We start from the raw sequence: 17,478 nt of genomic DNA on the forward strand, positions 1-17,478 counted from the left end.
TGCACCTGAGCTCAATTTCGAGTCTCATAGCAAAGTGTCTGAATACTAATGTAAATAAGGTATTTCTGTTTTACATTTTTTATAAATTTGCTAACATTTTCTAAAAACCTGTTTTTGCATTGTCATTATGGGGTATTGTGTGTAGATTGATGAGGGGGAAATATTTAATCAATTTTAGTATAAGGCTGTAATGTAACAAAATGTGGAAAAAGTGAAGGGGTCTGAATACGTTCTGAAGGCACTGCTACGTTATCTTCATAAGTTAGACCTCTATAAATTATGACCCAGCCTGGTGATTGGTTGAATTCTGTAATTCGGACATCACACATCTTAAGCGATCTTGAGTGCTTAGAGTAGACTAAAGAAGGGAAATGGACAAACTGACAGTGTTTTGAAGTTCTATGAAATGAGTCTGTGTAGTTACTAACCCTTGTGATAGTGAGTGAAATATGAAAAGGCTCGTAATTTTCACTCCTTCTTGACTTCCACTGTTACCAGGGTTGGGGTCAATACAAGATACTTCAGAAAATAGACTGATATTCCAATTCTATTCAATGCTTTTCAATTAGGAAAATGTGGAATTTGGTTTACTTTCTGAACTGACTGTTATTTACATGGAATTGACTGTTACCCACTTATAGAAAAGTGTTTTTTCCCCTTTTGTATTGTACAGCCTACTGATATGAATACATACAGTACCAGCCTACTGACATGAATACATACAGTCCCAGCCTACTGATATGAATACATACAGTACCAGCCTACTGATATGAATACATACAGTACCAGCCTACTGATATGAATACATACAGTACCCGCCTACTGATATGAATACATACAGTACCCGCCTACTGATATGAATACATAAGGTACCAGCCTACTGATATGAATACATACGGTACCAGCCTACTGATATAAATACATACAGTACCCGCCTACTGATATGAATACATATGGTACCAGCCTACTGATATGAATACATACGGTACCAGCCTACTGATATGAATACATATGGTACCAGCCTACTGATATGAATACATACGGTACCAGCCTACTGATATGAATACATACAGTACCAGCCTACTGATATGAATACATACAGTACCTGCCTACTGATATGAATACATACAGTACCAGCCTACTGATATGAATACATACGGTACCAGCCTACTGATATAAATACATACGGTGCTTTTTTTTGTCAAATGCCTTCTGGAACATGTGAACTTTCATGTGCCTTAATAACAAACTTGTATGCCATCTGTAAATACAAATAAAATAAAATAAATTCTGAGCCTAGTTGGTTTAGCCACAGAAAAAGTCAGCAACCTTCCCGCTAGCCGTCATTGGCTGAGATAATGAGTGGGCTGGACATGCCGAGAGATGAGTTCAGATTGGTCTGCCATATAGCATGCTGGTCAGTATGTGTAGGTAATCCTGTCTAACGTGGCTTTAAAAAATATATATATTTCGTTGTGGAACTCCATAAGTGTTGATCTCCACTTTCTGGAGGACTGAGTTTTGAAATCAGTGGAATTAGAGTATGATAGCTAAGGAGATGGAGAAAACACATGACTCTGGATTACATCTTCAAACTAAGGGCAACGATGACATCAGTGAGAGGGGGAGACGTGTCCATCCATGTAAGATAGTCTAGCTAGCTACATTTTCAGATATGACACGTTTCTAATTTTGTCAAAGTCGTTTTCATTTCAAGTTAGTGTACTTTTAGCTAGCTAGCTAACGTTAGCTTGGGTGCTTGACTGCTGCTGTTAGGTCAGCTAGCTAACGTTATGATCTGTGTAGTAATATTATTCATATCTCAGAGCAATTTGCGTTGCTAGTTATAGCCTACTGTTAGCTGGCTAACATTGAACCTGGTTTGTTAGCTACCAGCAGATTCATGCAGGTTACTAACGGCAAGAGTTGTGACTATGGTTCATTGTTTAGCTAGCTAGCTACATGTCTTAACAAAAGACTCCACTTTGCAAGTAACCATTTCAGTAGAATGTTTATGTCACTGCAACAACTATTGATAGACGTAGCTGGTACATTCGCTCTGGCTATCTACTCCAATTTCAGAGCACTCTCGTCTGAGTGTGCAAGAGCGCAGAATAAATGACGAATTTACGAACGCTCAACACCTGTTGAATATGGCCGTGTCCGTAAAAGTTGACAAAAAAGCGTAAATTGTTGCCAACAGCACAGGGTGTGAACGATACTGAATGGGTGTAGACAAAGAGGTCTCCAGTAAGTGTACCAAAACATTCAAAGGCCATTTTCTCAAAAGTGAGGTTACAAGTTTGTCAACTTTTAAAACAGAATTACTTTCCTATTGTTCCTCAACTGTAGCGTATGATATACAATTTTCGAGCTCTGAGTCTCTACTTTTATCCAATGTAAAAAAACACAATTTCAAATGTTGCTACGTAAGATCGAGCCGGTCGGTCACATATGAATACATATGTCACCCAGTACAGCCAGAAGAGGACTGGCCACCCCTCAGAGCCTGGTCCCTCTCTAGGTTTCTTCCTATGTTCCTGCCTTTCTACTGAGTTTTTCCTTAGCCACTGCGCTTCTGCATTGCTTGCTCTTTGGGGTTTTAGGCTGAGTTTCTGTTCAACACTTTGGAAACTGTTAATTTAAAAAAGGCTTCATAGAAAATCATTGATCAAGATCACAACTGAGTTGGGATTGACATGTATGTCACACAAACTGACTGGTTCTTCTGATGTTGTTCACACAGGAGACCATGTTGAGACATTCTCTACATCCAGAGAGCAACAGCAGGAAGATCACAGAGCTAAGAGGTCTCACCACTGCCCACATTGTGAGGAGATTTTCCCAATTCTATCAAAGCTAAAAATACACCTAAAAATACACACAGGAGAGAAGCCTTACTCCTGCTCTGACTGTGGGGGGAGATTCTCCCGATTGGATACCTTAAAATGTCACCAACGAATACATACAGGAGAGAAGCCTTACTCCTGCTTTGACTGTGGTAAATGCTTTAAAACATCAACTGAGCTAAAATCTCATCAGCGAAGACACACAGGAGAGAAGCCTTACTCCTGCTCTGACTGTGGGGAGAGTTTCTCCAGATTGGATACCTTAAAATGTCACCAACAAATGCATACAGGAGTGAAGCCCTACTCTTGCTCTGAATGTGGAAAGAGTTTCTCTCAACAGGGCAACTTAAAAACACACCAACGTATACATAAAGGAGAGAAGCCTTACTCCTGCTTTGACTGTGGGAAAGGCTTTAAAACATCAACTGAGCTAAAATCTCATCAGAGAACTCACACAGGAGAGAAGCCTCACTACTGCTCTGACTGTGGGGCGAGTTTCTCTCAATTGAGCAATTTAAGAAGACACCAACGTATACATAAAGGAGAGAAGCCTTACTACTGCTCTGACTGTGGGACAAGTTTCTCTCAATTGAGCAACTTAAAAACACACCAACGTATACATAAAGGAGAGAAGTTCTCTCAGACCAGCTAAGATTAAAGTCACTCCATCACTTAATTCTCATTTGATAAAAGAAGTGGTAAAAGTGAATTGGATCAAATTAAGAAAGCGTAGAACACTATTTTAATCCAGTTGTTTCTCACTGGGAGAACCGTGCAGAGGAAAGGGAGCGTTATAGAATGTTAGCCTCTCTTTACTTTACTGATCAGTGTGCACCTGGTCAGTTTTGGTGTGTTTTGTTAGATTCTACTGTAAACATATTGAGATTACCTGGATTTTCCCTTAGCGTTGAAAACCCTCTGAGGGATCACTTGTTAAAACAATGGAGTGTGATGGTTGACTGGGTGGTACGGCTTCCCTCTGCAGTTTTCTGTGGGAATGAGCTGGTAATCACAACATGTATCAGATAGAGATGGTGTGATGATCAGTTTTCACCACTAGTTTGGGTATATTATTTTTGCTTTTAATCAACTTTGTTTGTTTGAAACATCTACACTGGAAACAATATATATAAATGCAACATGTGAAGTGTTGGTCGCATGTTTCAAGACCAGAAATGTTCCATCTGCACAGAAAGTGTATTTCTCTCAAATGCTGTGCTCAAATTTGTTTCCATCCCTGTTAGTTAGCATTTTTTCTTTGCCAATATAATCCATCCATCTGACAGGTGTGGCATATCAAGAAGCTGATTAAACAGCATGATCATTACACAGGTGAACCTTGTGCTGGGGGCAATAAAATGTGCAGTTTTGTCACACAACCCAGTGCCACAGATGTCTCATGTTTTAAGGGAATGTGCAATTGGCATGCTGACTGCAGGAATACCCACCAGAGCTGTTGCCAGACGATTTAATGTTCATTTCCCTACAATAAGCTGCCTCCAACATTGTTTTAGCGAATTTGGCAGTACCTCCAACCGGCCTCAACCGCAGACCATATGTATGGTGTTGTGTGGGCGAGCGGTTTGCTGATGTGAATGTTGTGAACAGAGTGCCCCATGGTGGCAGTGAGGTTACGGTATTGTTAGGCATAAACTACGGACAACAAACACAATTTTTGTGCCATTCATCCGCCGCCATCACCTCATGTTTCAGCATGATAATGCAGCTTTGTGAGGCTCATTTGAACTTGTTGAATTTCTGGGATCATTTATTTCAGCTTCATGAAACAACACTTTACGTTGTGTTTATATTTTGTAGATTTGTTATTTTAGTCATTGATAATAAATGTATTTGGATAACTGTAGTGAACTTAATTGATCTACTAATGAAAAATAAATGTTCTACATTAATTTGTGCTGGTCAGTCTTTGTTTTTTGGGGTTTCTATACTGTAAATGTTATTTTAGTTTTTTTTCTTAAAATTCAAGATGTATATTTCTATTTATCTCCTAAAAACATGTCACTACACCTCTACACATCACCATGGGGACAAGCCAATATGCCAGCCACCAGTATTCTCACTAATGCATATGTAATGGTTTAAAAGCCTTAAACCCATTAACTCATCTATGATTTTCATGTAGACTTCAAACGGATCTCCCAGGTATCTAGATGGATCCAACACATCACCATGGAGACTTCAAACGGATCTCCCAGGTATCTAGATGGATCCTACACATCACCATTGAGACTTCAAACGGATCTCCCAGGTATCTAGATGGATCCTACACATCACCATGGAGACTTCAAACGGATCTCCCAGGTATCTAGATGGATCCTACACATCACCATGGAGACTTCAAACGGATCTCCCAGGTATCTAGATGGATCCTACACATCACCATGGAGACTTCAAACGGATCTCCCAGGTATCTAGATGGATCTAAAGAACAGTAGGCTTGGATTTACTCCACGACCACTTCTCTAGTTTCCCCTTATATTCCTTTTCACTCATCTCCACTCGACACGCCATCAGTTTCAAACAACACATCCCCTCCGCCATCTTCTAGCCTTCCTGAGTCTGCCTCCTCTGTCTGTCTTTCTCCCAATGAATGGCCTGATGTCTCTGTGGACGCAAGGCCGAACACGCATCGCACACTGCATGCCTCTTTCTCTCCAGGCAAAAAAAAACTGTTTCAAATTCTCACTGAAGTTTCTAGCCAGCTACCTAGGTGGCTTCTTCGATGATATCATGGGGGTCTGCAAACAAACGTTTAAGGTGCATTCTGCCACCTGTGCAGGAGTGTGAGATCATTTATGGTCTGCATCATTTTTTACTGTAGAATAATGATTTAAATCAACATATCCATACTAACTTCTACCACACCCTCCCCCAAAAACTCCACAGCCCTCCAACCCCATTAAACTGCATCTATATCATGCTGAAACAATCCACCCTTAGGATTGTCAACATATGTGACCCCTAAAAACTTTGAATATAAAAGGTTGTGTAGGAACTAGAATATTTCAGTGATATTTCTGCTGTGTGTGGCTTTGACAGATCCCATGGGATGATAAACATATTCTTTGCCATGCCCTATTCGGACAGGCTTTCTAGAGACTTTCAGGCATTACTAGAGACGTTGGTTTTGTAATTATTAACCAAGCATGTGTGTTATTCCAGAGGACGATTCACACAAGATTCGTTTTTCCGAACTGACCCCTTTTTATTGACTCTTATGACAGAAGCCCGATGCACGGTTCTGACTGTCTGCCTCGTGGCGGACATGCCTGCCTGTGCCCCTCCCATATCTCTCTCGCCAGCTCGCTCTTTCTTTGCTGTGTAAAATGATACAGTTTTTGTTCTCGAAGTAGACTACGGAAAATAGTTTCCTCCGATGCAAAAATACAGAATCTTAGGAGTCGATTCCGCTTGGCACCCAGAAATAGGAATCGCCTCCCCACCACTAAGCACTAGATCTGTGCTGTGAAAACGAAAGGTTTTGTGTCGGTTTCAAATGTATTACTACAGGTATGTAATAGCACGTTTCAACGTACTAATATCGAAATAACATGCAAGTTGCAAATCCGTCAAGGTATTATCACTTTGGTAAAGATTTTGTGTTATTTTTGTGTCAAACCGAGCGAAGGACGTGATAAGTCACATAGTTAGAGACGACTGGGTTTGAGTGAATTAATCTACATTATTTCGTCAAGATTTCATAAAGATTCCATTAACATTTCTGAGTTCGCTTTACGTGTTTAAAAAAAATTGTATTAGCTTGTAAAATGGCGGCGTCCGCTCTTTGAGTCAACGGACTTCAGTGCAGGCAGTGCGGGTGCATCAGAGACAATTTCACGGTTGCTTTTCTGTTTTGAAGCTGGATGTAATGCTTATCAGTTTTCTACATGTGTAGTAATATTCAGACACATTCAGTTGTTTCTATCTTATCTATACTTGATACTATTGTGTGTATGGGAAATACAATTGTTTTTTGTTAGCGAAATCAAATTTGATTGGTCACATGCGCCAAATACAACTGGTAGACTTTAGGGAAAGGGCGATACCTAGTCAGTTGTACAACTGACTGCCTTCAACTGAAATGTTTTCCGCATTTACTTTACAGTGAAATGCTTACTTACTAGCCCATTCCCAACAATGCATAGTAATACAATTTAAGGCAAATATTTTCTAAATAAAGTACAAGTAGCACAATAAAAATGTACAAGGAGTAACAGTACCAAGTCAATACAGTATGTACATGTAGGTAGGAGTAAAAGTGACTAGGCAATCAGGATATATAATAATCAGAGTAGCAGCTGTGTGTTCGTGTGTGGAGTCAATATGTGTGTGCATGCGTGGAGTGTCAGTGTAGTTTGTGTGTGCAAAGTAGTGCAAAATAATGAATTGTAAATGATACATAACTAATAAAGGAGATCAATGTAAATAGTCTGGTTAGCCATTTGATTAACTATAAAGCAGTCCTATGGCTTGTGGGTAGAAGCTTTTCAGGAGCCTTTTGGTCCCAGACTTAGCGCTCCGGTACCGCTTGCCTTGCGGTAGCAGAGAGAGCAGTCTATGACTTGGTTGGCTGGAGTATTTGACTTTTTTTTGGGTGGAGGGCTAATTGTTACCCCCCCCCTTTTGTCCCCAATTTCGTGATTACGATCTTGTCTCCCCAACGGGCTTGGAGAGGCAAAGGTCGAGTCATGCGTCTTCCAAAACATGATCCGCCAAGCTGCGCTTCTTAACATCAGCTCACTTAAACCAGAAGCCAGCTGCACCAATGTGTCAGAGAAACACAGTTCAACTGACGACCAAAGTCAGCCTGCAGGTGCCCGGCTCACCACTAGTCGCTAGAGCTCGATGAGGCAAGTAAAGCCCACCCGGCCAAACCCTCCCCTAACCCGGACGATGCTGGGCCAATTGTGCGCCGCACTACGGGACTCCCTGTCACAGCTCGATCGAACCCCAGGCTGTAGTGACGCTGCAACACTACAGTGCCGTAGACCGCTGCGCCACTCGGAAGGCCCTTGTTTGACCCTTTTTTTGTGCCTTCCTCTGACACCGCCAGGTGTAGAGTTCCTAGATGGCAGGGACTTCGGCTCCAGTGATGTACTGGGCCCTACGCACTACCCTCTGTAGCGCCTTGCAGTCGAATGCAGAGCAGTTGCCATACCAGGCAGTGATGCAGCCAGTCAAGATCCTCTCAATGGTGCAGCTGTAGAACCTTTTTGAGAGATCTGAGGGCCCATGCCAAAAATGTTCAGCCTCCTGAGGGGGAAGAGGTGTTGTCGTGCTCTCTTCACGACTGTTGGTGTGTTTGGACCATGATGGGTCCTTAGTGACGTGGACATCGAGGAATTTGATGCTCTCGACCTGCTCCACTACATCCCTGTAAAAGGTGAATGGGGGGCGTGTTCGGCTCTCCGTTTCCTTTGGTCCTCGATAAGCTCCTTATGAACATCATTCTTACGTAGGTGTTCCTTTTATCCAGATGCGAGAGGGCAGTGTTGAGTGCAATAGAGATTGCGTCATCTGTGCATCTGTTGGGGCAGTAGACAAGTTGGAGGGGTTCAGGGTTTCTGGGATGATGGTGTGAGCCATGACCAGCCTTTCAAAACATGTCATGGCTACAAATGTGAGTGCTACGGGGCGATAGTCATTTAGACAGGTTACCTTGGTGTTCATGGGCACAGGGACTATGGTGGTTTGCTTGAAACATGTAAGTATACAGACTGGGTCAGGAAGAGGTTGAAAATGTCACTGAAGACACTTGCCAGCTGGTCAGCACATGTTCTGAGTACACGTCATGGTAATCCGTCCGGCCCGGCGGCCTTGTGAATGTTAACCTGTTTAAAGATCCTACTGTTTAAAGGCTACGGAGAGCGTGGTCATACAGTCATCCGGGAACAGCTGGTGCTTTCATGCATGGTTCAGTGTTGCCTGCATCGAAGGTCGGTTTGGTTTTTAAAAAATAAATAATAATTAAACATTGAATGAAATAAATAATAACTGACAACAATAATTGTAGAGCTTTTTAATGGAAATTCCAAAGGCCAAAATAGTGAACATTCAATTGCCAAAACATTGAAAATATTACATTATCTCGGTCTGGTCCACATTCGTTAGACATAAATAGGAAATTACTATGAAATAATAAAATAGACATTTGTGTATATTAAACTGAATAAAAATCTAAACGCAACATATGGGGGCGGCAGGTAGCCTAGTGGTTAGAGCGTTGGACTAGTAACCAAAATGTTGCCAGATCGAATCCCCGAGCTGACAAAGTAAAAATCTGTCGTTCTGCCCCTGAACAAGGCAGTTAACCCACTGTTCCTAGGCCGTCATTGAAAATAAGAATTTGTTCTTAACTGACTTGCCTAGTTAAATAAATATAAAGTGTTGGTCCCACGTTTCATGAGCTGAAATAAAAGATCCCAGAAATGTTTCATATGCACAAAAAGTTTATTTCTCTCAAACGTTGTACAAAAAATGTGTTTACTGCCCTGTTAGTGAGCATTTCTCCTTTGCCAAGATAATCAATTTCCCTGACAGGTGTGGCATATCAAGAAGCTGATTAAACAGCAGGATCATTAAACAGGTGCACTTTGTGCTGGGGACAATAAAAGGCCACTCTAAAATGTGAAGTTCTGTCACACAACCCAATGCTACAGATGTCTCAAGTGTTGAGCGTGCGCGCAATTGGCATGCTGACTGCAGGAATGTCCACCAGAGCTGTTGCTAGAGAATTTAGTGTTCATTTCTCTACCATAAGCTGCCGAATTTGGCAGTGTGTCCAACTGGCCTTACAACCACAGACTAAGTGTTTAACCACCCCAATACAGGGCCTCCACATCCGGCTTCTTCACATACGGGATCGTCTGAGACCCTCCACCCAGACAGCTGATAAAGGTGAGGAGTACTTCTGTCTGTACTAAAGCCCTTTTGTGGGAACAACTCATTCTGATTTTGCTGGGCCTGGCTCCTCAGTGGTCGTCCCCTCCCAGGCCCACCCATGTCTGCACCCCTGCCGAGTCATGTGAAATCCATTGATTTGGCCCTAATTAATTTATTTCCTTATATGAACTGTAACTCAGTAAAATTGTTGCATGTTGCATTTATATTTTTGTTCAGTATACTGTGGTGGAGAAATCGGAATTAGCTAAGAAACGTAGATAATTAAGATGACTTATCTGCAGAATATGCTTAATCTGTTAACTCTTGTTATTAGAATGTCTCCTTTGGGTGTCTGGTGTTGGCAGCTGCACTTCCTCCCTCATATGGGCCCCAGTCACCTGAGGTCAGGCTTGTCTATCACATGTCCCTGTTGCTATGCAGAGTATCAGAAAGAGAATAGGGCAAATGAGGTCCGAAGGAAACATTGTTTCCATATGTGAATGTGTCTTTACCTATTGCAAACCATGTGAAGGGATGAGTAATGGGAACCAATCACTTGTCTCCACAATGTCTGTGCGTCAGTCACCCCCTCCTAGCAAGGTGGAAACTAAGTAACAACAAATGTCCTTTTAAGTTCTTAGTACTGAACAAAACAACAAGTTCCTTGTTTTTGGGGCCTAAGGTCTGGCACAGGATGTGTGGGTGTCTGGAACCATTGTACGTCATCTCTGAGGTTGCAGCTATCCTGACCTATCCTGAGATAGTAGATAACCCAGAGGCTCACTCCACTCAGGGAGCACTCACTCTGTTCATTTGTGTTTGATTATTAATAAGTTAATAAAGATTTTGTTTAAGTATAACTCTGACTTATTTTTAGGTTCAAAGAAAGTTCCAGAACTGTCAAGACAATAACTCTGTGTCCGCTTCTCTTTATTACTACAGGACGACTAGAATTAAGTCTGAGACCAGTCTGAGGCCTCTCTTTACTTTACTGATCAGTGTGCACCTGGTCAGTTTGTGTGTTTTGTTAGCTTCTACTGTAAACATATTGAGATGACCTTGGATTTGCCTGTAGTGTTGAATACCCTCTGTGAGGCTTCTCATTTTAAAAACAAACACAGGCTGTGTTTGAATACTCATACTAACCGCACTGACTGTACTATTTGTGACGTGAAGGGAGTATATAGTATGCTTATTGGTCATAGTATGGATATAGTTATCATGCAATTCGCCAAAATACGAAGTATACACACAGAGGACACTATTTCTGTACTTTTAGGGTCCATAATGCAATTCTTCAAAAAAAGTGGCATGGCTTCACAACGTGTTCAGATTTTAAGAAAATGGGGTAAAATATGCAGCCGAAGTCCATTGAGTGCGAATACAAATTAATTTCTTTAACTAATTATGACAAATGTTAAGAAAATGTTGAGCAATGTAATCAAGTAATGACTTTTCAAATAAGTTACGTTACACGTTATGTTGGCTGACAATTTGTGCAGAATGACTGATGAATTTACGAACGCTCAACACCCGTTGAATATAGCCGATGTCAGTAAACGTCGGCAAAAGAATGCCTAATAAATTATTGCCAGCAGTCACCAACGCTCTGGATAACATGAAAACAGCCTAACCAGTTCTGCTATGGCGAGTAAAATGGTCAGTGAGGTGTTCTCTCATTTGTGTCTGGAAGTAGCTAGCTAACGTTAGCCAGTTAGCTTGGGTGCTTGACTGCCGTTGAGCGCTCGGATCAACCCTACTCCTCGGCCAAAGCGTCCAGTGTGCGCTCTGAACGCTCCGAGAGCGCCCTCTGGCACTCCAGATGGAATTTACGAACACACTCTAAATCTTAAAATGTTTAGCTAGTCATTTGTTATGCTAACAAGCTAGCAAGAGGTTGCATAGCAACAGCATCCGGTAGACAGGCAAAGCTCTAGTACGCTCAACTGAAACGATACAGTTCGTTTACAGTATACTAAAATTAACTAGTTTGTAGTATATACTCATTAAGTATACAGTATGTTAGTATGGGTATTCGAACACAGCTATAGTCTGCCAGTTGACTGGGTAGTACTGCTTCCCTCTGTCTGGTCTGACTCTGTCTGTTGGGAGAGTTTCTCTACAGTTTTACTGTTTTTACTTGTTTTTATTCAGGTCCCAGTGTCTCAGTTGCTATGGTGCCCTGAGGACAAACATTCCATCAATACAACCAAAACAAAAATATATATTTTTTAGCTACAAAACAGCTATAAATACATAACATCAGGTTATTACAATAAGTTTTGATAGTCATTAGAAACAATTGCACACTTCAGTGAACTCATTTAACAACAGAGTTTTAAACTGCCCTATCGGCGCCAGGGAATCCAGGTGGGATTTGTTTTGTAAGGTATTCTATAACTGTGATGTGTTAAAACTGAAGGTGGATTTACTTTGAAGACAAGCGGGGACCAACCTTGCGAACGGGTCTGGTATCTCATTTTTTATATTTCAAGAGGGAAGTGAGGTATGTTGGAAGCTTGTGGAGATGGAAGCTTTGTAAACAAGAAGGAAGTAATGAAGTGATCTATGGGACTTCCGTGAGGAAGTGACCTTCTGATACAGGATGCAGTGATGAGTATTAAAACTGTCACCTGTAATAAAGCAAAGGGTGCTATGGTAGACGGCATCCAATGGTTTAAGAGTAGCGGCTGCTGCATTCTGGTAAATGGTGTCACCATATTGAAGAACTGGCAGGATAGCATGAAAACACACCAATGTATGCATTTTAACTAATTAGCAACTTTGCAACTACTTACTACTTCTTAGCATGTTAGTTTAGCATGCAACTACTTAGCATGTTAGCTAACCCTTCCCCTAACCTGGCTAACTTTAGCAACAACAAATTGGAATTCGTAATATATTACAAATTAGTAACATATTGTATGAATAGCAATGCGTAACATAACATGAATTGTCATTTGTAACATACCATATGTCCTATAATGTATATTATATTGTACGACCGCTATTACATTGGTAGGACAACATAACATATCATACTAAATGGAGTAGCACAAATTTTTCTAACACATAATACGTTTTGCTCTGAGACCAGATTGTCCCTCTCAGTTCTCTGTGGGAATGAGTTAGTAGACAACATGTATCAGACAGAGATGGTGTGATGATCACTTTTCACCACTAGTTTGGGGGGATTATTTTACAACTTTATTTAATGATACACAGGTTATGAAATTAATGTGTTTATTAATTGTCTTTAAAACTAGATTAGTTATTTTAGTTACTGATCATGAATGTGTTTGGATAACTGCATTGAAGCAAATTTTATTGATCTGCCAATGATCTGCCAGTTACAGACAACAGATATGGAAAGCGGCAACACACAGCTAGGGACCATGTTCACAAATCTGATTGACCTTTAGCCATGTCTTCAAGCATTTTGTGAAAGTGTGATATGTGGTGCAGTTATGTGTGTCTGATGGCAGTGTATCGGAAATTAGCTAGGTTGAATTTGGTTATTTGAATTACCTTTTTCACATGCTTTTTTGGTCTTATGGTTGTATTCAGTTCTTCATATTAGATCTGACAGTATGAATGGTTCTTATGGTTGTATTCAGTTCGTCCATATTAGATCTGACAGGATGAGCAAGGCAGTTAAAACCTCTTGGCGCACGGATCCCTTTAATGGATCATTTTCGTAAACAACCGCTGAATTGCAGAGCGCCAAATAAATAAAAAAATACAACAAATATTTATTTTCATGAAATCACAAGTGAAATATACCAAAACACAGTTTAGCTTGTTGTTAATCCACCTATCGTGTCAGATTTTGAAAATATGCTTTACAGCAAAAGCAATCCAAGCGTTTGTGAGTTTATCGATCACTAGACAAAACAGTACGAACAGCTAGCAGCAATGTAGATTGGTCACAAAAGCCAGAAAAGCAATAAAATTAATCGCTTACCTTTGATGATCTTCGGATGTTTGCACTCACGAGACTCCCAGTTACACAATAAATGTTCCTTTTGTTCAATAAATATTATTTTTATATCCAAAAACCTCCATTTGGTTGGTGCGTTATGTTCAGAAATCAACAGGCTCGAGCAGTCATGAAGGGCAGAAGAAAATTCCAAATAGTATCCGTAAAGTTCGTAGAAACATGTCAAAAGTTTTTTATAATCAATCCTCAGGTTGTTTTTAACATAAATAATCGATAATATTTCAACCGGACGGTAAACTATTCAATAACAGAGATAAAGAAAATGTTGAGCTACAGCTTTCGCGCGCATGAACTAATGGAAGGACATCCGTCTATCCACTGACGCGTTTTGATAAATCTCGCTCATTTTTTAGAATAAAAGCTTGAAACTATGTCTAAAGACTTTTCACACCCTGTGGAAGCCATTGGAAAATGAATCTGGTTGATATCCCTTTAAATGGAGGAAAGGCAGGCAAAGGAACAGGGATTTTTCAAAATAAGAGACACTTCCGGGTTGGATTTCCTCAGGTTTTCGCCTGTTATACTCACAGACAATATTTTGACAGTTTTGGAGACTTTAGAATGTTTTCTATCCTAATCTGTCAATTATATGCATATTCTAGCATCTGGGCCTGAGAAATAGGCAGCTTACATTGGGAACGTTATTTTTTCCAAACATAAAAATTCTGTCCCCTAGCTTCAAGAGGTTTTAACCCTCTCACAACTGCTCCCTAGGTGCCGATGACTTCAATTAAGGCAGCCCCCCCCCCCACACTACCCACACAAACCTCTCCGATTCAGAGGGTTTGGGTTAAATGTGGAAGACACATTTCGGTTAAATGCATTTCCCTTTCCCCACATCAGAGTTCTACAAGACTATTTACATAATGAACTGGACATTTCAACTGTGTGACCCTCAATATAGTCTTGGTCATTTACTGAGCTGTAACAATGGACCATGGAAAAGGTCTGTTAAAATGAATACTGTAGTGGTGTGAGGGAGGTAACACACGCTTCCAATCCCCAATAGTAAGTATTGAAACAGATGAGTGAATAATAGAGCCTGTAATTGTCAATGTAACACCTGACCACATACCTATAATGCAGATAATATAACATGATGAACCTTAGGTTTTCAGATGTATGAATGTTGTTGTTTTTTTAAACCTCCCCAGGGGTGTATTCATTACGCCGATTCTGTTGTAAAACATTGTCTGTTGGAAAACGTTTTGCATCGGAAACCGTTTACTCCAAATTGAAAAAGTTTTGCAATGACAAGGAGAGTTTCTATTTGACAAATTCAGGTTGGTCCCTCCCCATTTCGTTCCATTTGCTCTGTTTGCTTTTTAAATGGTAAACGGTTTCCGTTGCAAGGCGTAATGAATACACCCTAGTTCTTAGTTGTAGTGCCTTTCACCTCTTTGAACCCAGCCTTCCAGTGGGATAAAGATGATACTTTCTTGTAAGTAGGTCTGGGCGGTATACCGTATTTTACAACGTATTGGAATTGTTGCACGGACCGGTTTGGGTTTTTATTATCTATAACGGTATGTTAATGTTTGATTTGTTGAAATGGATACGCCCTGTGTAACATCCATTTAAAATTTTATTTTACTTATCTTCCCTCTCTCTCCATGCCGCTTTCCACACAGACCTAGCCCCGCCCCCTGTCACCCGAGGAGGCATTTGTTGTTCCTCGACCATGAGACACTTGTGTTCCGTCTGCGTGGTCAATGCAGCACCAGCAACAATGTTGATGACAACGATGCTGTTTTCTCTTTACTTTTTAATATAAACACCTAGCGTTCTAAAATTACACTACTAGTTCATCTTTTCTTAGCAAGTTGGGCCTAAATCTTGTGATCCGCTAATGCTAATCGCTAGCTAGCAATCTAATAAATGTACTGAGTCAGAGCAAACGTAATTAGCTATACAGCCTGATAATACCAGTGATGCTGTAGACCTAAATCAGCATGTTGTTTGGGCAACAGTATCTTCAAAATCAAAGAGGAATGTGTGAAGCAAGAATGTTAGCTACATGAAGTAGCTAAGAGAAAACACTTTGGTTCCTACTGTCACAATAACTGCTCCCTGGCATTTAAATTTTTTGTCCTGTCAAACACAGTTTTCAAAGAGCCCATAATTATATTTTAACTATAGAATTAGAATAATCGCTAACACTACTTTACAACACAGTCATAACCATGTCATAATATGTCAACAGCTGATAGAACTTGTCATAACACTGTCATGACCTGTTTAGACATTGCATTATTTTATGACTGGTTATGACATCTACATAAGTTCAAAATTCACAAAACCAACCACACATGGCAAAACATTCCATTACACCATAGCCTGTGTGTCGACAGTATGTTTGTTATGTATCTTTTTTTAAATTGAACATGTTAAATTATCATTGTAATTGCACACACATTGATGTCAGACATGGACCTACCTCAATGCTCTGTTGCTGATGACTGGGATGAACGCAGGAGCAGATTTCAGGTGAGAGACATGGCCCGATGTAATTATACAAAAGAGAAGAGTTTGATCAGCAAAAATGTACAAACTTTATTTATTGGGCAGATCAATTCAGTTCAATGCATTCATCCAAAACACTTTCCTCATCAATGACTAAAATTCCAATTTAATAAATACATGAAGTCATTTCTAAGATTGTGTATCGTTAAAAACTGATCATCACACCATCTCTATCTGATACATGTTGTGTCTATGAACTCATTCCCACAGAAAACTGATCATCACACCATCTCTATCTGATATATGTTGTGTCTACTAGCTCATTCCCACAGAAAACTGCAGAGGGAAGCAGTACCACCCAGTCAACCATCAGACTACATTGTTTTAGTAATGGGCACTGATATGGAAAATCTACAGTTTATCAATATGAGTTCAACTGTAATTTGTCTAACTGATATCTATATATCAGTTTGAATAAATAACAATTGTGACTGTGTGGACTTATTTCCACGGCTTTGTGAAGTCCAGACAACTGCTTGCTGATTGGCTATTGGGGCAGGTGTGATTGTTCTGTGGGCCTAACTCACCAAACCAGTGTAAATATAATGGGAAGCAGTTGATGGCCCATCAGCAGCCTGTTCCAGGGTTTTTTGCCTGGGGAACCAGTCATGTATGCTGTTTTACATAAAAGTTTTGGTTAACAGCAAGGATAAACTGATACCACAGTATGCCTTGCTCATTTACCACTCACCGGACAGTTTATTAGTTACACCAATCTTGCCTGCAGAACAGCCTGAATTCTTCGGGGCATGAATTATGCATGTCGGAAACGTTCCGAGGCAGTCATTAGAGAAACCAAGGCTCTTGAGTCTGCCGATAAGAATACGGTGATTGACAGAGTCGAAAGCCTTGGCCAGGTCAATGAAGACGGCTGCACAGTACTGTCTTTTATCGATGGCGGTTATGATATCGTTTAGGACCTTGAGCGTGGCTGAGGTGCACCCATGACCAGCTCGGAAACCAGATTGCATAGTGGAGAATGTACGGTGGGATTCAAAACTTGTCGGTGATCTGTTTGTTCACTTGGCTTTCGAAGACTTCAGAAAGGCAGGGCAGGATGGATATAGTTCTGTAACAGTTTGGGTCTAGAGTGTCTCCCCCTTTGTAGAGGGGGATGACCGCGGCCGCTTTCCAATCTTTAGGAATCTCAGACGATACGAAAGAGAGGTTGAACAGACTAGCAATAGGGGTTGCGACAATGCC

General features: G+C 40.6%; 1 protein-coding gene across 1 annotated transcript; it reads left to right on the top strand.

The window, feature by feature from the left end:
- Window positions 1–2,225: 2,225 nt before the first annotated feature.
- On the top strand, window positions 2,226–4,073 carry LOC120033478 (zinc finger protein 239-like). Its single transcript, XM_038979846.1, has 2 exons — window positions 2,226–2,250; window positions 2,819–4,073. The coding sequence occupies exons 1-2, from the start codon at window positions 2,226–2,228 to the stop codon at window positions 3,499–3,501; spliced, it is 708 nt and encodes a 235-aa protein (XP_038835774.1). The 3' UTR covers window positions 3,502–4,073.
- The last annotated feature ends 13,405 nt before the right edge of the window (window positions 4,074–17,478 follow it).

Source organism: Salvelinus namaycush, chromosome 40, assembly GCF_016432855.1.
Source record: "Salvelinus namaycush isolate Seneca chromosome 40, SaNama_1.0, whole genome shotgun sequence".
NCBI lineage: Eukaryota > Metazoa > Chordata > Actinopteri > Salmoniformes > Salmonidae > Salvelinus > Salvelinus namaycush.

Coding starts and splice junctions, on each gene's coding strand:
- LOC120033478 (XM_038979846.1), top strand. CDS start 2,226: ATGGGTGTAGACAAAGAGGTCTCCA. Junction 2,251..2,818: donor TGTAGACAAAGAGGTCTCCA/GTAAGTGTACCA, acceptor AGAGGTCTCACC/ACTGCCCACATTGTGAGGAG.